Source organism: Mastigoproctus giganteus, chromosome 8 (assembly GCF_048544385.1).
Source record: "Mastigoproctus giganteus isolate SK-2022 chromosome 8, ASM4854438v1, whole genome shotgun sequence".
In the NCBI taxonomy this organism is placed as follows: domain Eukaryota; kingdom Metazoa; phylum Arthropoda; class Arachnida; order Uropygi; family Thelyphonidae; genus Mastigoproctus; species Mastigoproctus giganteus.
This window is the reverse complement of record NC_143582.1, coordinates 63,210,674-63,235,144: the sequence shown is the minus strand read 5'-3', so window position 1 is coordinate 63,235,144 and position 24,471 is coordinate 63,210,674. Positions and strand designations below refer to the sequence as shown.

The 24,471-nt window shown below is 37.1% G+C and overlaps 1 protein-coding gene across 1 annotated transcript in view; it reads left to right on the top strand.

Annotated features, from left to right (window-relative positions):
• The window catches only part of LOC150081574 (primary cilium assembly protein FAM149B1-like), a 168,715-nt gene that overhangs the window by 94,292 nt on the left and 49,952 nt on the right, over positions 1–24,471 (top strand). The window contains exon 11 of the mRNA XM_090379417.1: positions 10,783–10,876. Within this exon, the coding sequence (XP_090235543.1) occupies positions 10,783–10,876 (94 nt within the window). The remainder of the gene's footprint in view (positions 1–10,782; positions 10,877–24,471) is intronic.

Genomic DNA, 24,471 nt, shown 5'->3' with positions numbered 1-24,471 from the left:
TTCTCTGTACAGTTTCTTATTATACTCATCAGAGTCATTAGGCCTATAGCACACTCCTACTCTCAATTTTGATCTCCCAATGCTTATGTCACACCAAACTGACTCGACACTGCACTGTCCAGCGATGTCGACCGGCTTCATTTCCTTGGATTTTATGTGTTTTTTAACTAATAGCATAACCCCTCCTCCCTTCCTATCCTGTCTATCCTTTCTGTAGACATTGTACTCCCCAAATTCCAGTTCTGCATTCCTTATATCTGTGTGACACCACGTCTCTGAAATCCCCACAATATCTGCCTTTGATGTTTTGAGCAATACCTCGAATTCATCAAATTTATTTACTAAACTCCTAGCATTGGTGTACACGCAAGTATACATGCACCTGCTCTTCCTCTTAGCCACCCTAACACAACCCATATGTTCACTTGTACCCCCATGATTCCCAGCAGTCTCTGAAATATCCTGCATCTTATTTTCCAGGCTGCTGCTCATTCCAATAGAAGCAGTGCAAGAATCACTTTATCCTCTACCAGTGGCTACTGTTAATCTATTAGTCCTTGTATTCCCCCAATCTAGCGTTTTCCGACCCACCTAACACTGCCTCGATAGCATCAGCAAACATTCTTGCACCCTTTCTATTTAAGTGTATCCCATCCCTATAGAAGCAGTCTCTCCTGTTAACAAGTACAGACCAGGCTGAAAAAAATTCTATCCCTTGAGCCCTGCACAATCTTTCCAGGCCCGAATTGATCGACAGGGCTCTCATCATATACTCCCTCCTACCGTGTCTGGGCAGAATTGCAGACACTTTCAAATTCAACCCTACTTCAAGGCTTTTTTTCATCAGTGACCTGTACTTGTTAAGTAATTCTGCCGGTCTCCTACTCTTAATATCATTAATGCCAACATGTACAACTATATCACCTTTTGTGCCCTTAAAAGATGATATCCACTCTACAACGTCATCAACCTTTGCCCCTGGTCCCGTTCCACTTATCCTTTTTACAAAGCATGTTTCCCGTTTCCCTGACAATAGAGTCACCAACAACTACTAGTTCCTTTGGGATCAGCGCATTCTGCCTTGGGGGTTGCCGCTGTGTTGCGCAATGACCAAGTGCAAGCTCTGGCATTGGTGTGGGCAGCTGAGAGCTTGATGGGCCCCTCACTTGTAATCCTTCGAGGGCATCCACCCTGTCCTTCAAGCTCTCATATAGGCCCATAACAACGCTGAGTTGTCGCCTGATTTCCTTACACTCCTTGCATCAAGCACATACAAAGACATCCCCCATGGCATTATCATGTCCCATACCTGACTGCTCCGCAAACATCAAGCAAATAGTGCATCTTAAAAGGCTGTTATTCAGAGGGCAACTGCCCCCCTCAGTTCTCCCCTGAGCCACAGCATTCCCATTAGCTCGAGCCTTTTGCTTTGCTGCTCTGGTTTGAGTCATGATTTCGATTTACTTTCAGTAAAATTTTAATTTCAGTACAAAATTAAATCCTAAACTTGTATCCCAACACAGTTATAACGCTATATTTATGTTTCAGTAACGAGTGTTATCTACGAAATCTACGAGTGTTATCTATGAAATATTTATGTTTCAGTAACGAGTGTTATCTACGAAATATTTATGTTTCAGTAACGAATGTTATCTACGAAAACCCTCTATATAACTTCCGTATCAAGTTATGTATTAATTATTTATTTTTACTAATTATTTATGTTACGGAACCTAAGTGGTTATATGTATGGTTAAAAGTACAATTTAATTGCCAATGAAGTTCGACAAGATTAATAGATTTTACTGATTACTTTTCGCGTAACAATGGCGGCTATTTACAAACGGTAAACACGTGGATTTGATACCCTTTCCGATACTAAGTAATACCTACAAAATCTCTATCTAAGTTACTTTAAACTTAAGTACCGTAAATAGGAATATAAAGCTACTCTAGAAAATAAGTTAATATGTCAATTTAAACTAATAAAGCAGAAAATAAATCAGAAAAAACTTCTCTGTTCTAAGAGTGGCAGAAAGGCACGTCCGCACCGGCAACTCTCGTCCTCAGTAAATCAGAATGTTTTATAATGGGGGATTTGAACTTTCCAGATATAGACTGGAACTTGTGGATTGGTCACTCGCACACTAGCAAGACTTTTGTGGATTTATTGGATGACTGTTTTCTACAGCAACATGTTCGAGAGGCAACCAGAGGGAGTAATACTCTTGATCTGATTATTAGCAGTGATTATTCATGCATTAAGAATTTGCAGATAAAGGAACCACTGGGTGACAGTGATCACAATGTACTGATGTGGGAATTACTTAAAGATGTAACTACCATCAAGGCTAAAGGGAATTGCTTTTATTTTCATAAAGATGACTACAGGGGTCTCAGACAGTTTTTTAAATTCTGTACAGTGGGATCAACTGATGGTGTTACCAACATTGGCTTCTAAATGGGGGACTTAAGGGACTTAATTTTGGAAGCTGCTAGGCTTTTCATTCCAACTAAGAAATACTTTTCAAGGTTTAGGCCTAAATGGATGTCAGATGAATTAATGAGGCTCTTGGCAGAGAAGAAAAATGTATGGGATGCATATAAAGTATCAGGTGACAAAAAAGCCTATGGCAGATATAAAATAGTCTGTAATCAATTCACAAAGGAGGTTAGGCAGGCGAAGGCAGATTATGAGAAATATTTGGCAAAGAATGCAAAGAAAAACAGCAAAGAGTCCTTTACTTATGTAAACTCAAGAAGGAAAGGGTTGAATTAGATTTGACCATGTAACATAGATGGGTTGGCTATTGATGATCATGCTCAGGTAGCTGATAAACTGAATGAGTATTTTGAATTTACATTCACACAATGAGGAGTTATTCAATGAGGGGAGTGCCAGAAGTTTATCAAACTCTAACAGGGAGCTGAGTGATTTTGTAATAACTGAGAGCGAAGTGGAGGAGAAATTGTTGAAGTTAAACATAAAAAAGGCACCTGTGGTGGATGGGATCTATCCAGTTATATTAAACGAGGCAGCAAAGGAAGTAAACAAACCCTTAGCCATAATTATGAGAGCTTCCTTTGACTCTGGGGAGGTGACCATGGACTAGAGATGTTCATATGTATCACCTATTCACAAAGGGGGTTCAAAAGGTGACAAGTAACTATAGACCTGTTAGTTTAACTTGTGTTCCAGGGAAAATAATGGAATCAATGGTTAAAGACGCATTGCAGGATCATCTAGACAAAACTGCAGTAATAGTTAAAACACAGAATAGGTTTGTTAAAGGGAGGTCTTGTCTGACCAATTTGATTGTATACTATGATATGGTCACAAAGGAACTGAATACCAAAAATAATGTTGGTATCGTATAATTGGATTTCAGGAAAGCTTTTGATACTACACATGGAAGACTGCTGTACAAATTGGAGAGGTATGGCATTAATGGTAAGTTGGTACAATGGATAAACGGATGGTTGAATGGGAGACGACAGAGAGTGGTAATCAATGGACACTGCTCTTCATGGACAAATGTTATTAGTGGAGTTCCCAAGGGTTCAGTGTTGGGCCCATTGTTGTTTTGTATATTTGTCAATGATATTGATGAAGGTATAGCAGGTTTAATGTCCAAGTTTGCAGCTTATACAAAGGTTGGCAGGGTTATTAACAACAGTAAAAACAGTATACTACTCCAACTGGATCTAGATAATTTGGGCAAATGGGCTGAGAAGTGGCAACTGAAGTTTGACATTGACAAATGCAAAGTACTGTATATGAGTAGCAATAACCGAAGAGAAACGTACCAACTGTGTGGTTACTACACTCAGGGAAGTGGAAAGTGAAAAAAAGACCTGGGGTGTGCAGTCAAATATGAAGTTCGCTGAGCAGTGCAGATGGGCTGCCAGGGCAGGGTCATGGAGTCTTGTCAATGATAGATAGGAATTTTGCTACCAGGGACGGGGAGGTGATTATTCCATTATACAAGGCAGTGGTTAGGCCACACCTAGAGGTCTGGAGGCCTCATTTTAGGAAGGATGTAGAGTTGCTAGAACCGAGTACAAAGAAGGGCAACATGATTAATGAGGGGAATAAAGGAGTGCTCTTACCAAGAAAGGCTTAAGTTCTGCAAATTGCAGTGCCTGGAGAGTAGGTGCCTGCGAAGTGATTTGATTGAGTTGTAAGGCCTTGAATGGGATGAGCAAGCTGAATGCTGATGGAATTCTTGTTGCTCAGATTAAGAACCTGGGAGGGGGGGCACAGATTCAAATTAAGGAAAGACAGTTGTAGAAAAAAAGATGTGTAGAATAGAACAGATTCAAATTAAGGAAAGACAGTTGTAGAATAGATGTGTGGAAATTTGCTTTTAGTCAGCGGGTAGTTGATTGGTGGAACAGACTTTTGGTGGAACAGACTTCCACCTTTTGTTGTGGAAGTTGATAGCCTAAATAAATTTAAGGCTGAGCTGGACAGACATATGGAACAAATGGAGGGGTGAAATGGGAGGGTTTTTTTTTTTTTTTTTGGCTGATGCTACATAAGCTTGCTTTCTTGCATCGTATGCCTCTACTAATGCTAGTGCTAATATGTTCTAAAATAAATAAAGCACATGCAAAGAATATATACACATTTCACACTTCAAAGATAACATTAGTTTTGTATCTTTACTTGAAAGAAAAAATAATATTAATGCAAATAGTAGGCCTAGATATGTTTCAGAGAATTCTGTATGTTAAATTTATTTACAGTTGATTTTCAACAGGAATACCCTCTACAAAGCAACAGGGTAACTATACAGATACACAGTATTACCAAACCAACATTATACTGTGAAATGTGCAATGCCTTCTCAAAAGTAGATAATCTGTCACAGTGAGTAGTTTTGTGACTTGTTTTGAGAGGTCTGTGTTCAGATCCCTTCAGAATTTAGAGGAATTCTTGAAGCCCTTTTCAGTTGAAGTTCTAGCTGATCTCAGGCAAAGGGAGTAAAGACCCACACAGTCAAATCAGTTTGTGACCACACATTTTCACAGTAAAATTTTATTAGCACACAACTAAATAATAAAAGCAATGGTCTCCACAGAGTCGTGGAGTATGTTCACACCACACAAGCTTGACTTCCTTAAATCTTAATGAAGTCAATCTCAGAATAAAATTTATGTTACATACAGTTATAGGATAGGTATAAAAACACTAATTATATTTATTTTAAATTTACATATTTTGGATTTTTTTTTAATGGGTAAATTTTAATAAGAAGGAAACTGGAAAGATAATTTCTTTATCGGCACTTGCAAACAGAAAGGATGTGGGATAATTTTTGTCATCATATCACTTTCATATTGGCTAGCAGGCAGCAGTTGCAGCATGTATGGGAAACTTATGTCACCCACTGGTTTCATAATAAATAGTTGCATAGAATTATCCCTCTTTTTCCCAGGCAGTGCACAGTGTATATTATTTATTTATTTATTTATTATTATTTTTTTTTTTGTAAAATTTGTTTTTTACTATGATGTTTTTTTTTCTTGTTGAGCTTAACAAATTATTTTCTTAATATTTATCATAACATAAAATACATCATTAATACAGCCATGAAATTTTGGAAAATATATTTAAAATAAATAAACACTAAATAAATAAATAAATAAATGCACTACAAACTCTCATATCTGCTAATCTTAAAACCAGATCTCAGAATGAAAGCTTGGCAATGGTTTTTTGCTTTTCCATCATTGTAACATAATACTATACCACTTATATTATCATAACTTTATGATGTATACATTAAATAAACAGTGCACCAATGATATTGTGAAAAAAAACATGAAATTTTTTTAATATGCACCCTCCCAATATATCATTGAATTGGGGAAATCATGAGCACCTGAGGAATGCATGTCATTTGTGAATTGGGTCATAAATTATAATTTGTCTTAACATCTCAGTATGTTGGCCGCTTCACATAATGGCTACATTATTTCTTCTAAAAGCCTTATGCTTGTTATCAAAAGACATCTTTGTAAGACTAATAAGAATCCAGATAACCTGAAACAGGTCACTCTACACTATTGAAAAAGAGTTTGAAAAATGTTGCAATTTAAAAATAAGTAATTTTATGTGAACTGCAAAACCCATTGGATTTTTGCAGTTCAAGGCAAATTACTGGCTTGGGACAAGCATTTTCAGCTGAGCATTGGGTGTGCTGTTGTACCACGGACACATTACCCTCCTTAATTTAAATATTAAAATAACTGTTGAAATTGTCAGTGGAAATTTCAGTATGTGGCCAATATTATTTTCTTCATTTTTGATATATAAGGTGCAATCAAAAAGTTTAGGAATTGAACTAATATTTAGGAAATGATGAAGCTTACTGGCTATTCAGATGGATCTCCTTTGAAGTAGTCTTCTTATTTGTGACTTTTTTTGTGTGTGCCAGTAGAGGGTTAATAGGCTAATTCAACTGCATTTTATTAAGCAACCTTTTGGAATGAAAGTTGACAAGAGAAGAGAGCATCATTGCAGAGGGAGGGAGGGAGGGAGAGGGAGAGAGAGAGAGAGAGAGAGAGAGAGAGAGATGCTAAAAAAATGATCATATAAGTCATTGTGTACACCAGTTGCAATGCTAATGCCTGGTAGCGTTCCTGAGAGGCTTCTTTTGAAATTGCCAATAGTTCCTCTGCTCAATTCTGAATAATTTTCTTTATCATTGCAAATCTGTAATCTTTCAAGAGGACTTTAATCTTGGGGGGGAGCTAAATCCAGTCAGTATAGTGGATGGGGAGACCTAGTGTGTCATGAGAAATTCTTGAATGGAAAGTGTTGGGTGTGCAGGAGCATTGTCATGATGCAAATGCCAATTTTCTGAATGGACTTTCTTGCTGTTTTCTCCAAATAGCATCAGACAGTCACCAGAGAAATGTTTTGTATTATGTCTGGCTCACTGTTTGAACATGTGATACAAATTCATGATGATTTTGTGATTCATAGTGTGAACAATGTCCTGTGATTTTGACTATGTATAATCCTTGGAAACTCCATCAATAACGTGAATGAAATCAGGCAGGAAAAGAAACAAATTGCCATCCTACTACTTCAGACCTGGCAGGCCAGATGGACTGCTACTGACAAGGGCCCAATCACTAAGAAATTTATACCTTATGTGAATGCCGTATTTCCCAAATCTCCAAATTGGTTTTCTCCTGGTCTTTATACCACTTACCTCATTACTGGACATGGACAATAAACCATAAACTAACATCCTTGGGAATCATTGACAACCCCTACTTGTGCATGTGGTGAAATAGAAGACTGGAACCATCTAGTATATACCTGTCAACACTATGAGGACCTCCGGAGCATCCTGTTTACTCATATACAAGATAACCCTCAAGCAAATGAACACTTATTCATCACAGAAGAAAACTATTACTATGAGTTTACCAAGTTTGCACAAGCCCTCTTCACAAGACATAGCACCCTATTGCCACCACAAAATAGGAACAACCCAAACATCTGATCCTTACCTAACTGGCCAACCGATCTTAACCTGGATAGGATCAACTGGCGTACGGGCCACCTCATTCCTCAGTGGCAACTTACATGCAGCTCTTTTGCTCTGTCTTATTTATCATCCTTCCCGGGTTCCCCTTTCAACTGATGGTGCTTATTGCTCCATTGATAACCTGGAGGATGCCTTTGCCTACATCCTCCATATTTCTAGCTACACCCTGCTTCCTTGCGTACACTCTGTACTTCCCCAACTCTACCTTTTTTTTTTTTGTCTCCGTCTAGGAAGCTCTGGCGACCCTGGCGGAGACAAGCTAGAGAATAATGGGCAGACTGGCAGAGTGGTGTGTGCGGGAACGTGGAGTCCCACCAGGGGGCCCTGCAGCCAAATGCCAGGACACACAACAGAACCTAACGCAATATGTCATATACAACACATGACACTTTTTTGGCATTTACAGTAGTACTGTATTCCTTCACAGCGAACATATGGCGCAGATGTGGGAAACCACAGGTGGCGCCACCTGACCCTAACACTATGATCTTCACATTTCATTAAGATTGTCCTGCCTTTTTTTGAAACTAGAGAAGACAGTTTTCCATTGAGTGGAATTCCAGTTTAGCTGGCTGCAACTCTACATCCTTTTTAAGATTTAATATAAAAAAAAAAGAGGTAGAGGACCTGCAGTTGTTATTAAGAAGAAATTCAAAATTGTTTTTGAAAATAAATGTTCATCAGTTTTAATGGTGCTATACATCAGGACTAAGTTTCACTTCACCATCCTCTGTGATTTCTCCTTGCTGTTATATTTTCACCACTGTTTCTGTTTTGAATGCATATAATTCACACTGTTCTCTACATTTGGTTTTAAAATCACTGTATTCAGAATACTTTTGGTAAGATTGAATTTGTATTTTAATACTTAATCACTGTGTTTTACATTTTATATCATAATTTTTCTTTAGTCATTTTTTCTTCTATTTTACCTGACCTTGCCATTTTAATGTGAGCCTGTCTTGTCATTTATCAAATTGGCTGTATCAGGGCAAGGCACTGTTTATGCTGTTAAAAGTTTCTCCTTGCTGTTATATGTGGACTGCTGATGCTGTCACACAACTTAGATGATTTTACTACATCCTGTTGATCTTTTCCTATGTTGATTTATCTTATTATTCTTTGGAATTTTTAGCAACAAACTGATTTGATTTATTAAATAAATTATAGAAAGTGTCAATTCACAAAACATTACTGTTAATTTTTTTTTTTTGTATCTTTGATATTTATTTCTCAGTGAAAGCTGATTAAAATTTTCTATTTACAAGTTAAGTAAACAATCTTTCAAAATTATGTACACTGAAAAGTATTAATTTATTTTTCCCAACTTAAGATTACCTTTCTAAGAAATTTGAAGAGTTTTAGTAAATATTCAAAGCAAAGTTAATTTCATATTAAATACAACAGTGACATAAAAACATCAAAAGTAGTACTGATATATACAATGAGTGGCAATAAAGTTCCTGGACTAGTGCAATAAGAACACAAAGTGAAGGAGCCCAAACATTGTTTTATTTTATTCAAAATAATCACTACCTGATTGAATGCACTTATTACAACATTCTGAAATCTTTTGAAAAGAGTCAGCAAAGGCATCCAAAGAGATGATGTTCTGTTTGGTGGATACATTGGTGTTTTTTTTTTTTTTTTTTTTGTGTTCTCAGTGGCATGTTTCTTCAGAAATGTCTTCACAACAAGTGTGAATGGACAGGGGCATTGTCATGCAACAAGAACCAGCTGCCTTTCTCTCGAAATTGCAGCCTCGCCTGGGAAATGCTCTTCAGAAGCACATGTACTTGGAATGTAGCATTGACTCTCTCCCCTTCAGGTACAAATTTCTTGTCAATCACACCCTGTTTGTTAAAAAACATGATCAGTATTGTCTTCATCCTGTGCTTCTGTAAATGAAACTTTTTGAGCCTTGGTAATGATTTTGAAGTCTACTGCATGCTTTGATGGTTAATCTCTGGGTTGTACTGAAACACTCAACAGTCATCTGCAGTAACAGTACAGTTGAAGAAATTAGGATTGTCTTGACAAGTCTGGATGGAGTCTTTGCATGATGATACTCTTTGTTGCTTCTGCTCATCCATGAGGCTGTGCAGCACAAATTTTGCACAGACCTTCCTTTACTTAAATGTTCATGCAGAATTTGATGAGTCATCTCCTTATTCATATTCAACTTATCAGCCATCATTCTGCGGTTGAACAACAATCTCTTGCCACAATTTCCTTAAATTTTGGAACTCTCTCCTCATTTTGGAAGGTTGACAGATGCCCACTCCTTGGGTCATTTTGAACATACTCGACCCCAGCCCCATATTTGAATTGCTTATACCATTCAGACACACTGGCATAACTTAACGTTTCATTACTATAAACAGTTTTTAACATTTCATAAGTTTATTTTGCAGATTTTCCCAGTTTAAAGCAGTATTTGATATTCGTTTGTTGCTCCTTTGTGAAATCATGACATGGAACATTAACACTACTAATGAAACTGGTTGTTACTTACAACCTGTCAGCTACTGGACAATCTCTATACCACCATTTATTGGAGGAAGTTTGAACTACAACTTACCAATTTTTTATTTTCAGACTCAGTGAGTGACTACTGAAACAGCACTAGTCTAGTAACTTTTTTGCCACATCTTGTATCAACCATGAAGATGATTACATATCTTCATCAGAATGATTGCTTATACTGTACTGCTATAAACAAAAGATACGTAATCATCTTTGGAAACTTAGTTTTGAAGTGATTAGTTGTTATTTTGTTGAACATTGATAGTGTTATCTATATTGATTATCCCTTTGTGATGATTTTCAAACTGTATATTATGGTGTTCCAGTTTGTGATTAATGTTTTTAACCATATTTGATTTCAACAGTACAAACTGTTAAAAGCAATTTTTTATACTTTTTAAAATAAATTTAATATGCATCATTTTATATTAACTGTTATTTTCAGTAAAGTTACAAAATGTCACTTGCAAAAATTTAAATATGACCATTTTTAGTGTTTTTGCATTGATTTCCAGCTGATGTTTACAAAAGATAATAATAGAGAAAAATGTGTCTGTGTATAGAGATAAAAGTGTCCAAAAGTTATTCTAAAATATCATTTAGTTTTCATTAGAAAGTTTCCTATTAATTGAGCATCATAGGTTAGACTTTTTAATATAATATTTTATTATTTATTATATTTTGTCAGTGCTTCAGAGTCTCCAAATCATGCTACTGCTGTTGTGAAGAATCCCATTGTCAAGAATACAGATTTACCTTCTCTTCAGGTACATGCAGTTCAGGTAATATAAAAATAATTATTTAAATAATAAATATTTATAAATTGAATAAGAAAGAGTTACGTAATATATCTGTTTTACTGGAGGTAAGATAGAATTTGCCTGCAGCTTAATCATCCATGTCACTAGTTATAATGCAATTTAATTCCTGTGTGACAGGGACTGGGTTTTATTCCATTTATCGCAGACTTGAGCAGTTTATTCCTATCACTTATGGCAGCTTTACAAGCATGATATTTGTCAGTGTTGAGCAGTGTGATTTTTTTTTTTTTTTTCTTCAAGCAGCTAGATTTTTCATCCTTCAAAAGTCAGACTGACCATAGGATATTTGTTGGAATGCTATGAACACACCACATAAGTTAGGAAGAAAAATGTTTTCAGAATAAATATTGCCATAAATTCCAAAATTATGTTTTATTGCTATAATGATTCCACAAAATAGTTCACAAAAATATTCAGTATTAGTATTAGTAGTGGAAAAGGATGCAAGCTTATACAGCATCAGCAAAAAAAAAAAAAAAAATATTTGAACATCATGTAACAATTTATCTAATCTTCCTTAAATTTATTCAAACCACCACTTCCACAACATCAAATGGAAGTTTCTGTTTCAACAGTCACGCTGGCTAAAAGCAAATTTTCACACATCTATCTTACATCCATAATTTTTCAATTTATATCCCCTTGTGACAGATTAAGGATGCCATCAGCATTCAGTTTACTCAATCCATTTAAAGTCTTAAGCACTTCAAACAGATCTCCTCACTGTTGCCTAGTTTTCTGGCACTGAAGTGTTCAGAACTGGTCTTTCTTGGTAAGAATACCCTATTGTTTACCTGACTAATCTTGTTGCTGTTCTCTGCACCTGTTCCAAAAGATACACATCCTTCCTGAAATGAAGCTTCCAGACCTGTATGCAGTACTCAAGAAGTGGAACTAATCATTGCCTTATACAACAGGATAATCACCTCCTTGTCCTTGCTGGTAAAATTGCTGTATATCATATCTGCAGACTTAGACATCAAGTTTGATATGTCTTCACTGCATTAGTAAATATTGAGAACAGTAAAGGAACAGCACTTAACTCTGATGGGCTGCACTAATAACATTGGTCAGAGGAACAGTGCTCATTAATAATCACCCTTTACCTTTTGCCACTTAACCATCCCTTTGTACACTGCAATAACTTGCCCTAATGCCACTTTACTTCAATTTGTATAACAGTCTTTCATGTTGAACAGTGTCAAAAGCTTTTCTGAAATTTAAGTATATTATTTCAGAATGATATTTTTGCATCCATTTCTTTGTTAGTGTGTCATAATACCTAATGAGATTGGTCAAACAACATTTTTCCTTAACAAGTCCATTCTGAAATTGCAGTATAACTGCATTCCTGTTAAGGTGATTCTGCATAACTTCTTTATGCAGTATCACCTTTTCTTTACCACTGACTCCATTATTTCCCCTGGAACAGAAGTCAAGCAAATTAGTAACTACAGATCTGTAGTTACTATTTTGCTTTTCGATCCCCGCATTTTGTGATTAGAAGAAATATTTGAATCCAAGGATCTCATAATTATAGCCAAGGGTTTGCTAACCTCTTTTTCTGCTTCTTTTATTATAATTGGGAGGATTTTGTAAGTTAAAGGTGTCTTATTTATTTTTAGCTTCAACAATTTCTCTTCCACTTTATTCTCAGTTATAACTTAATACACTACTCTGGTATCCCCATCCCTAAATACTTCTTCATGGGTGGATGCAGATGCAGAATATGTTTTCAGTCTGTCAGCAACCTGAACAGTATCATCAATATTTATGCCATACATTTCTTTCCTTCTAGTGTTAACATAAGCAAAGAATTTTTTGCTACTTTTTGTTTACATTCTTAGCCAAAGACTTCTCATGGTCTACCTTAGCTTGTGTATTCCCCTTAGTGATTTGATTGCAAAATAGTTTACAGTCACTGTAGGATTCTGTGTCCTGATAATTTATAGTCATCTCATGCATTTTTCATCTCTCCCCTCCAGTCTTGTCAGGTTATTTGACATCCAATTTAGGTCTAAATCTTGAACAGGATCTTCTGGTTAGTATGTAAAGCTTACTAGAATTGCAATTATTAACATCATTAGTTGGCTCACTAAAAATAATTTAATAACTGTCTAAGAGCTTTATAGTGACCTTTAAATTCCTTCCCTTTACTTTGGATAATAGTTATATCTTTAAGTAAACCCCACCTGAGTATATTATGTTCACTACCCCCTAGTGGTTTCCTTATTATGGAAATTCTTAATGCAGTAAGAGTTGTTGCCAATAATCAGATAGTGTTGCTTTCTTTTGTTGCATCTTTAACATGCTGGTATAGAAAACAGTAATTCAATAAATCCAGAAAAGTCTTGCTAATGTGTGTGATCAATGCACAAGTTCCAGTCGGTATTTGTAAAGTTAAAATCCCCCATTATGACATTCTGATTTACTAGCATACTCTATTTATGTCTACAGTTGTTCATTTTACTTATCACAGTTGGGCCTGTATCACACTCCAACTCTCATTTTTATTTTCTCAGTGTTTGTGACACGCCAAACTGACTCAGTACTGCACTGGCCACCCATATCAACTGGACGCGCACTGTCTTAGATTTTATGTACTTCTTAACTAAGATCATAACTCCTCCCCCCCCATCCTTTCTGTTTACATTGTACTGCCCATATTCACATTCTGCATTCCTTATGTCTGATACATGTAAGTATATATGCAGACATAAATACACATCCATGTATATTTGCTTGTTCAGTGTGGCCCCGGGTGCCAAGCGTTCCGTGGCCAAGCGATCTCAGTGCGTTTTCCAAAGCGAGCTATCTAAAGAGCTTTTGCCATTGTATATATTCTGTTTATTTCTGAATACCGTTTTTTCTCATTTTATATTTAAGTAGCTCTTTTGTTCTACAAGAAGTAGGCAAAGGCCCAGAAAGGAAAGAAACCTTTCTGTTTCGTTTTCTTTATTACTAACACAACTAATAGCCGCTTGGTCACCTCGTGGCACTGCTCCTGCCTCCCCGTGGCGGGGCCGGTAACCTGGGTGGTAAAGACAAACCCCCAGGGCCAAAAGGAGCCGACATGGATATAAGTGACTATCCACTGTTAGAGCCCTCGAGCTCAAGGTCAGAAATTCCTGACATTGACCATGACTCCAATCGTCCAAAGAGACTAAGGACGGAAAATCAGAATAATGACGTGCCAGCATTTCTTATAATGCACTCATTATCCACGCAACCTGTTGGCAAACTATCGCCTTTTCTTATACAGAAATGTTTAGAATCGGTTTGTGGATCTCCTAAAATGGTTAAGCGTCTCCAATCTGGAGACCTTCTAATTGAAACTTCTAAGACAACTCACTCAGAGAAGCTGTTAAAATTAACATCATTTAACAGTATTCCAGTGTCAGTTACGCCCCATAACACTCTTAACACCTCTAGAGGCGTTATCAGTGAATGGGACTTACTATCAGTGTCAGAAGAAGAGATAATACAAGAACTCAGGGAACAAAAAGTGACTCATGCGCGGAGAATAATGACCAAAAAAGATGGGAACCTACTACCAACCAGGTCCGTCATTTTGACATTTAGTACTCCGACTCTTCCATCTTCTGTTAAAGCAGGTTATTTAAACTGCAAGATTCGGCCCTACATCCCAAATCCCATTCGCTGCTTTAAGTGCCAGAAGTATGGCCATTCTCAGACGGCATGCCGAGGCGATGCTGTGTGTCCTATTTGTGGCTCTAAGGAGCATTCCCAAGGAGACTGTACAGCTGCCACTCCTAGTTGCCCTAACTGTAAAGGAAGCCATCCTGCCTTTTCTAAAGCATGTGACCTTTGGAAAACAGGCAAACAAATCCAGAAATATAAGGTAGAGCATAAAGTCACATACCCTGAAGCAAGGAAGCAAATACTGTTAACCATACCTAGCCGATCATACGCATCGGTCTCTAAAAACAGCCGGTCAATTTCAACTCAAACAGATGTCTCCATAGAACCAAACATTTCATTTGCCACCTGGGCCAAAACCATGCTAACGTGCAATAAAAAATCTACAGTTAATGAAACCAGCAACACGCCAATCAGTATCCCAACTGATGCCATCTCAACCTTGCCCGAAAGAACAAAATCTGTTAGTGTTGAAAATCAAAAGACAATGAAATCATGCTATAGCAACATTCAAATGGAAGTTCAGTCAGAGGACGAAGACACAGTCCTAGAATTACATGCCAATGATACCATGGATACAGGACGCCCAACCTTTCCCAAAAATGAAAAATCAAAACTAAGCAGGCAGAAACCTCAGATCAATCTTCGTCAAATAAACCCAAGCAATGAACAAATTCCTACAATGGAACTGCAGAGGATTACGCAGTAATATAGATGACCTGAATGATTTACTCACACAAACTAACGCATTAGGAGTATGCTTACAGGAAACATTTTTATCACCAAAAGTTTCACTCAAATTCAAAAACTATACTATGTTTAGGCGAGACAGGGATTCTGACTCTTCTCGTGGAGGGGTAGGTATTCTTGTCAAAACTACCATACCATCAAGACATCTCCAACTAGAAACCTCCCTAGAAGTTGTAGCAGTTCGGATAGCAATGGGAATATCATTAACCCTTGCATCTGTTTATATACCACCTAATTATCCTTGTACCCAGACTGAACTTGACAACCTTTTAACACAACTGCCACCTCCTGTCTGTTTACTCGGTGATTTTAATGGTCACCATCCATTGTGGGGATCCTCCACTATGGATAAGAGAGGCCAATTAATTGAAACATTCCTAGATAACCATAATCTGACTGTATTAAACACTGGCTCTCCAACGTATGTTCAATTACCTGCAGGCACAACATCTGCCATAGATTTATCTATCTGTTCAGCATCTCTTTTTCCAAGTATGGAATGGTTGGTGTTGAACGATCCATTCCACAGTGACCATTTTCCAATCATCAGCTCACTTCAAACACAGGTCGTATCATGCCCCAAAGCCCGTATATCTTGGAATTTCCACAAAGCAGACTGGAAAAACTACTGTACTTGTGTCCTATTAAACAAACAGTATGTACAGCAACAACATATTGATGAAGTAACCGAACACATTACCAGCCATATATTATCAGCAGCTGAAATGTCTATTCCAAAATCCAACCAGAGCAAGCGGGTACACCAAAACCATTGGTGGAATCAAGATTGCACCATAGCGAAAGTAGAAAAAAACCGTGCTTGGAACCAATTTCGCAAATTCCCCACTACTGCCAACCTTATAGCTTTCAAAAAACTGAGAGCCAAAGCAAGACAAATTAGGAAAAAAGCAAAACGTGACTCCTGGATTAAGTTCGCCTCAACTATTAACAAAAATACTGACACTCGGATTATCTGGAAAAAAATACAAGCTCTCAATGGAAAATTTCTACCTCTACAGTCTCCAATAATTCAGTGGAATGGGCAGGACCTATCTTCTCCTACTGACATCGCAAATGCTTTAGCAGAATATTTCTATAATACTTCCGCCTCAACCACTTATGTGACTGCTTTTCAGAGAATTAAAACTAATGAAGAACGAAAAAAATTGAATTTTTCAACTAATCACCCACTTCCATATAACCAGCCCTTTACTATAGCTGAACTCAAAGAATCCTTGAGTAAATCTCCAAATAGTGCAGCAGGACCAGACGGCATTCACTACAGAATGCTTAAACATCTGTGTGAAGCTGATCTGTACATACTATTGCTATTTTATAATAGGATCTTCTCAGAAAACACATATCCTCTCTCATGGCGTCATTCCTATATTTGTGCAATACCAAAACCGGGAAAAGATACATCTCTAGTTCAAAATTACAGACCAATATCATTGACAAGCTGTTTGGGCAAGACCTTCGAAAGGATGGTGCATAAGAGGCTCACCTGGATTCTTGAATCCCAAAATCTGCTTTCTGATCACCAATATGGCTTCCGCAAAAACAGGTCCACCCTAGATTTACTTGTCAAAATTGAATCCAACATACGTAACGCCTTCATCAGGAGACAACATTTAGTTATGGTCAACCTGGATATTCAGAAAGCATTCGACACCACATGGCGTCATGGTATTATCACAGATATGCATCAGTTAGGGTTGAGAGGCTATCTCCCTCAAATTATTCAGAACTTTTTAAAGTTACGTACCTTTCAAGTCAGATATCAAAACTTCCTATCAGCATCTCATATTCAAGAAGAGGGTGTCCCACAGGGTTCTATACTGAGTCCAACCCTATTCGCAATTAGGGTCAACAATATATTGGAAGATCTTCCAAAAACTATTGAAGTATATATGTATGCAGATGACCTCACCATATCGTGCCAATCACAAAATATGAATACTATCGAAAGACAGTTACAAATTACTCTAAACAGAATAGAATCGTGGACTTTACGCAATGGATACCATCTTGCTGAACAGAAATCCACTACCACTCATTTCTGCAAACTCCGGTCATTTCATCCTGATCCTGAGTTAAAGATAAAAAATGTGTCTGTTCCTCTGGTTAACACTGTCCGCTTTCTTGGCCTGATTCTAGATAGAAAACTGAACTTTCAAGCACATGTGGCCTATCTTCGTACCATCTGCTTGAAGAAATTGAATATCCTTCGGTGTGTGTCATCCATGTCTTGGGGCGCTGATCGGCATACGCTTATCCATATTTATAGAGCTCTCATCAGATCCCGTTTGGACTACGGTTCTCCAGTGTATGACTCTGCGAGGAAGAGTACATTAGAACGATTAAATACCATCCAGCACAGTGCCCTTCGAGTTTCTCTAGGGGCTTTCAGAACATCCCCAGTCCAGAGCCTTTACATTGAAGCCCACGAACCTCCCTTACATCTTCGGAGGAAAACATTGCTTTTAATGTATGCCGCAAAAATCCGCAGTCTTCCCTACCACCCGAATTGGAGATGTCTGTACAACACCGAATGGGACTCATTTTACAACAGTAAACCAAATGAAAACAGACCTGCTGCACTTAGACTTAAAGAACTAACTCAAACGTGGAATATTGCAATCGACAATATATATCAGGACATAACACCTCCTGATCCACCGTGGACAAATATCCCTGCAATTTACGATGACTATTTCCAACAGTGGGGAAAGAACACCTTGTGTCCCTTCAATATCGCACAGTTACATGAAGCTCACTCTGCTTTTAATTCACAGGCCTGTAAGATCTATACAGATGGATCGAAAACTGAGACCCAAGTAGGCGCTGCTGCGATCTTTCCATCTTTCAGCACTTCTGTCTCATTACCTGTAGAATGCAGTATCTTCACTGCTGAGCTTTATGCTATTAACTTGGCTCTAGGGCATATTACTCAACTTCTAATTTCGTCTGCCATAATATACACTGACTCGCTCAGTGCTGTCTCTGCCATAAATAGTAATACCAACTCCTCTCACCCTGTAATAAAACAAATCCATTCTAAATTACTTGTGTGTAATGAGTCAAACCAAACTGTAACATTCTGTTGGATTCCAGGTCATTCTGGGATAGCAGGAAACGAAAGAGCAGATCTAGCAGCCAAACAACCAGATACTACTCTTTTGCAGACTTTTCGATCCCCATATACTGATTATAAACATATCATCCATAAAGCATGTTACAATAGCTGGTCATTAATCTGGAGAAGTTATCCAGAAAACAAATTATTCCAAATAAAACCAGAACCAAAGCTGTGGCCCTCCAGCTTCCAGAAAAGCAGACGAGAAGAAACAATTTTAGGAAGGCTCAGGATTGGGCATACTTATCTCACTCACCTCTATCTATTAACTAATGACAGCGCTCCACAATGTACATCATGTCAAGTACAACTGACCATTCGCCATTTGTTAGTGGACTGTCCCCACCTTCAGAACATCCGCTTAGATACTTTTAAATCAATTGCTAAAACACAGTCATCAATAAATTTATTGCAGATTCTGGGAGATGATTCTAATAAAAAGGAACTATATACTTTCCTAAACCGGATACAAATATATCATAAAATATAGATATTATTTCATATTCACTATTAGAAGACACAATATGGCCCAAGTAGCCTTTGTGTCGTTAAACCCAACAACAACAACAACAGCTTGTTCAGTGAGGATCTCCCCCCCCCCCCCATTTGCCACCACAGTTAATCTAATTAGTCCATGTATTCACAACCTAGCAGTTTTCCAACCTACCTAACATTGCCTTGATAGCATCAGTAAATATACTTGCACCCTCCTTCTATTTTAGTATATTCCCTCCGTCTGAAAAAAAAAATTAAATTGTCTGTCAAAAATGGGCAGAATTAAGGTCATTTATCAACAGAGAAAAATTGGAGAAAAACTTTACAGTATGGGTGAAACATCTTTAAATTATAAGATATTATTAAAAAAACAATGGCAAAAAAGGGTAGCCTGTAGCACCAGCAGCAAGACAACATATCTGTAATTGTCCATAATTTCATTTCCTAACCACCAAATGAAATGGATAATGCAGAAATCATATGCACCATGACAGAAACATATGGATCTAAATATGAAAAAGAAGAGATTGAATTAAATCCAAGGCCAAAACGTTCTCATGCTGTTGCCAAAAATGTCCTAGATACAGCTTTACTTTATATTGAACAACAGCCTGGTTCAGTGGTCAGTAATGTGATGTTTATATAAAGAAGGGGAAGTACTATGCTACAAAACATCATATTTCACCATCTAAACAGATGAAAATTACTGATTTCACATAAATGAATATACATGTATATTTTAAGTGAAAATAAAATTCTTATACACGTATACTTTTTTATAAATCCCTTTTAACAACTTTTTTGACTAACTGACCAACTGCTGGTCCTGATCACGTTTGATAAGAGGGCTACTGTAGTGGCCCTCCCCTTGTATGCTAACTACTGTTAGCATATGAGAGAGTCGGGTGAAAACTTAACTAACTAAATGCATAATGTGCTGCAGTTTCAGCATTATTAATTTTACATAATTCAATAGATTACTTTAATTGTACTCTTTATTTATTGGTTAAATTATACCATGTTGGTCTTTTTTTTTTTTTTCCCTTTTTCTAATTTGAAGTTATTAATTGGTATGAATGGTCAGAGTTTACTAGTAATGTTGTTTGCTTCTTTTCTGTATACCCTTTTTGATTTTCACATGATCTCTGGTGCAGTTGGGCCTTCCCTTTTGTTTTCATTTATTATCTTGTTTTAAGTTAATGCTGTCATTTAGTTAATTATAATTAACAAAAAAAAATATATCAATTAATTGTAATTATTAATTAATCAATATAATTTTGATTATTTTCTTTAGTATAATTTTCAATTTTGTATTTGGTTTGATTCATCGTTAGTCAGCTCAAAAATTTACATTTTGTATGTTTAGTTTTTTAAATTAGTCTGAAGGAAACTTGCCATACTTAATTTTGTGTTTTATTTTGGTAGCTAGGGTAGTGTTTTTTGTTTTGTTATGCATTGTGTAGGTAAGACTTTAGGAATGGAAATACCAGGGAACATAAATTGAAAATGATTGCTGCAGGACAGGTACAAAAATTTGCTTTCAGCCAGAAAGTAATTGATTATTGAAATAAACTTCCATCTGTTATTGTGGAAGTGGGTAGTTTGAATAAATTTAAAGAAGCAGCAGTCAAATTATTAGAAGGGATGGATAGATGAGGTTGGTAGGTTTTTTTGGTCTGATGCTGTATAAACTGCTTCCTTGTTGTTGTTTGTTATTTGGTTTTTAGGAGAATTAGCAACTAAGGCCATATTGCTCCAGGGATATGTGGTGGTCATTCCCTGACCTTTCCGCATCCTAGTATTTGGTGGTCACGGGCTCGAATCCCGGTCTAATCAAGAAGCATGTGCTACGCACTGCTGCTCCTGCCCTCCTGGCTACGGAGGTGCCACTTCCTTGTATCATTTACCACTATTAATACAGGAATTCCTCAACTTACGGAAATTCGACTTTACGTAAGTTTTTGCCGGCTGGTGCAAACTTAAAAAAATTGTGGAAATGTATTTTGCATCCTGTAAGAATAAATGGAGGTATCGTGAAAATATTGTAATGAACCAAATAACACATTTTTTATTTATTTGTTCCAAATAGTTGGAAGTTGAAAATCTCACTATATTGCTAAGCTACTTATCTCTCTAAAAGGTCACATTTATAATGGAAATTGCACTACCCTTTCATCGTTATCATATGTTCTTGTTATAAGAATCAATTTTGAATGCCTTGTGATATTTTTCTAAACCACGTTTCTGGAGGTCACGACCAAAAAACAATAAAAACAATTTGCACTTTCCGGTTTATTGGGCTTTTCTGTTAGTGCAAGAAATTATAAAAGGGTAGTAAACTTGATGTTATTGCATTTGCAATAATCCTGAGAACTGCAATTGTGTGGGTTTTTACGCTATTATGGTGAAATGTGTTCCCCTTCACTGAAATCTTCAATCATATAAAAAACAAATTTTCAGAAACTTCTCTTCATTCCTATTTATGTATTACAATGATGAAGGGAAAGCGACCAACGAAAACTGCAAGTAGTGGTAGTGCCAGGAAAGGAAACAAAATTCATTTAGAAATGAAGATGAAAATGATTAAGAAGTACGAAGCAGGACAAAGTTTGTCATCTGTTGCAAGGGAATTAGGTCTCACTGCTTCAACAGTGAATGCTATTTTAAAGGACATTGGGGGTATAAAAGAACATGTCAAAGGATCAACGCACTTAAGATCAACAGTGATCACAAGAGAGTGTTCAGGTGCTATGTCAAAGATGGAACAGCTGTTAATAATATGGATGGAAAATCAGATTCAGAAGCAAGTGCCCCTGAGTCTAATGACCATTCAAGCAAAAGCAATAAGTATTTATAAAGATAATGATAAGTACGGCGAACCCTAACTCAAGTTTGTGGCAAGCAACGAGTGGTTTAAGGTTAAAGTATGCGGTGAAGTCGCCAGTGCTGATTCTGCAGCTGCAGAGAAATTTTGTTATGTGTTGGAAAAAATTATTGATGAAGGCAGCTATTCAACGTAGCAAATTTTTAATGTTAACGAGACTGCACTGTATTGTAAAAAAAATGCTGGATCGAACATACGTTGCCAAAGAGGGAAAATACAATGCCAGGTGCAAGGTATCAAAAGATAGAGCCACGCTCTTGTCTGGGGCTAATGCAGCGGGAGATTACAGATTAAAACCACTGCTTGTGTACCATTCTGGAAATCCTTGTACATTTAAGGGCATCAATAAAGCCACCCTAACTGTGCATCTCCGATCAAACCAGAGAGCATGGATAACAGTATCTCTCTTTGAGGATTGGTTTAAATGCTGCTTCATTCCCGAGGTTGAAAAATATTGTAAAGACAACTATGTTCCTTTCAAGATTTTGCTTCTATTAGATAATGCTCCTGGACATCCTATGCATTTAGATGATTTAATTTCGAACGTGAGAGTCACATTTCTACTTCACTCATCCAACCTATGAATCAGGATGTTATTTTAAATTTAAAAGTATACTATTTACGCACAACATTTGCTCAGGCATTTTCTGCAGTAGACGAACCAGTAGACGACGATAAAAATTTTACATTGAGAGACTTTTGGAAATCTTACAATATTTACCACGCCATCTTAAACATTAATAAGGCCTGGGCAGAAATTACTAAAAGTTGTTTAAATGGTCCGTGGAAGAAAATATGCCCAAGGCACGTGAAAGGCTTCGAAGGATTTGAAAAATAAGAATCATATTAAGAGGTTACAGATAAGACTGTAAAGGTTGAAGAGCTACTTCAGTTGGAGGTTGATGCCAAAGACGTGGAGGAGTTAATAGTGGAAGAAGAGAATAAATTATCTAATGAATAACATATTGACTTACAGGCAGCAATCGTGAAAGAAGAAAATGCTGAAGAAGCTCAAGATGAACCAAATGAGCAGCCGAGACGCTTCATCGCCAGAAAGATGGCAATAGCATTTCGTGAAATTACATTGCAATAACAATGTAATTTCACGAAATTCATGAAAATAATTTCACAAAATTACATTACATCACTACAGTGAACGATTCTTAAAAGTTAACAGAGGGGTGAATGATATGTGCTTGCTTGCTACAAAGAAATCTACGATGAAAAGAAAAAAGCCACTGTCCAGTCATCCATTAGTATGTTCTTTCGTAAGGTTGAGCGGCTGATCCCTTCTAAATCTGCACAGTCCTCAACCTCCACAGCGGCGTACTTATCAGCTGATGCTCGAGAAGTAAAACTTACTAATGTTATGCCTGTTCCTCTTTTTTTTTGTAATTTTATAATTTTGAATTTTTTTTAAATTGCACACTTTTGAAATTTTTCTACGCATGAGATAAAAAATTTGAATAAATATAATAAATAATTCTATTTATATGTTTGTAGAATTATTATTTGTAGAAATATGTTTGTAGAACATTTCTTTTTTGATTCAATCAATTCAGCGAGCACGATTGGAGTGCTGCACAAGCATGGGAGAAATTCCCCGACTTATGTAGCGTTCTGCGGAACGCAACCCTTATGTAAGTTGGGGAGTTCCTGTACTAGTTATTTTTCCTTTCTTTTTGTGAAACTAGTAAGCATATTGTTAACAGTTTTCTCATAGTCCTTTACAAATATCTAAAAAGTTTTGAACAACATTCTTGAACTACGAGGGGCATTCAAAAAATAAGTTACACCCACTGCCATTTCTTGGTATAATTGTGCAACAAATGTGGCACCTGCGCAGACTAGCGTTCATATCGTGCGCCCCCTGGTAGGTGAGTTTCGTTGACGTAGCTGTAACAGTTGTGTAGGAGGAAGCGTTCATAATGGCACATCAGCTAGAATGTTACTCCAAGTTTGAGGTACGCAGAACAGTATGATTTTTGTGGGCGAATCATCTGAATTATTCCAAGATTCATCATGAAATAATGGTGGTGTATGGGGAAAATGCAATGTCGCATCCAGCCATAGTGAAATGGTGCCAGCAGTTTGAAAGTGATCGCATAAAATTGACGGATGCTGATTGAAAAGGAAGGCCATCAACGTCGACCACTGCAGACAATGTGATTCAGGTTGATGAAATGATTCACAATAATTGAAGACTGACAGTCGCAGAAATGGCAAAGGAGTTGGATATTTCGATAGGCAGTGTTCATTCCATTGTCTGTGAACATCTTGACTATTGCAAATTGTGTGCACAATGGGTTCCTTGTTCACTGACAGACAAACACAAAGGTCCATGTTTTTTTGTCTTCGCTCCTTCCTTCAACGCTATTCTGTGGAAGGCCATGACTTCTTATGCTGCATCATCACTGGCAATGAAACGTGGGTGCACCATTTCACCCCAGAAATGAAGAGAGCGTCTATGGAATGGAGACATACAACATCGCCTGTGCGGAAGAAATTCAAAGTTGCGCTATCACACGGCCACTGTGTTTTTCGACTGTGAAGGAGTTGTTTACATAGAATTTATGGCAAAAGGTACAACAATTAATGCTGCCTCACACTGCCAAACATTATGGTCTTTGC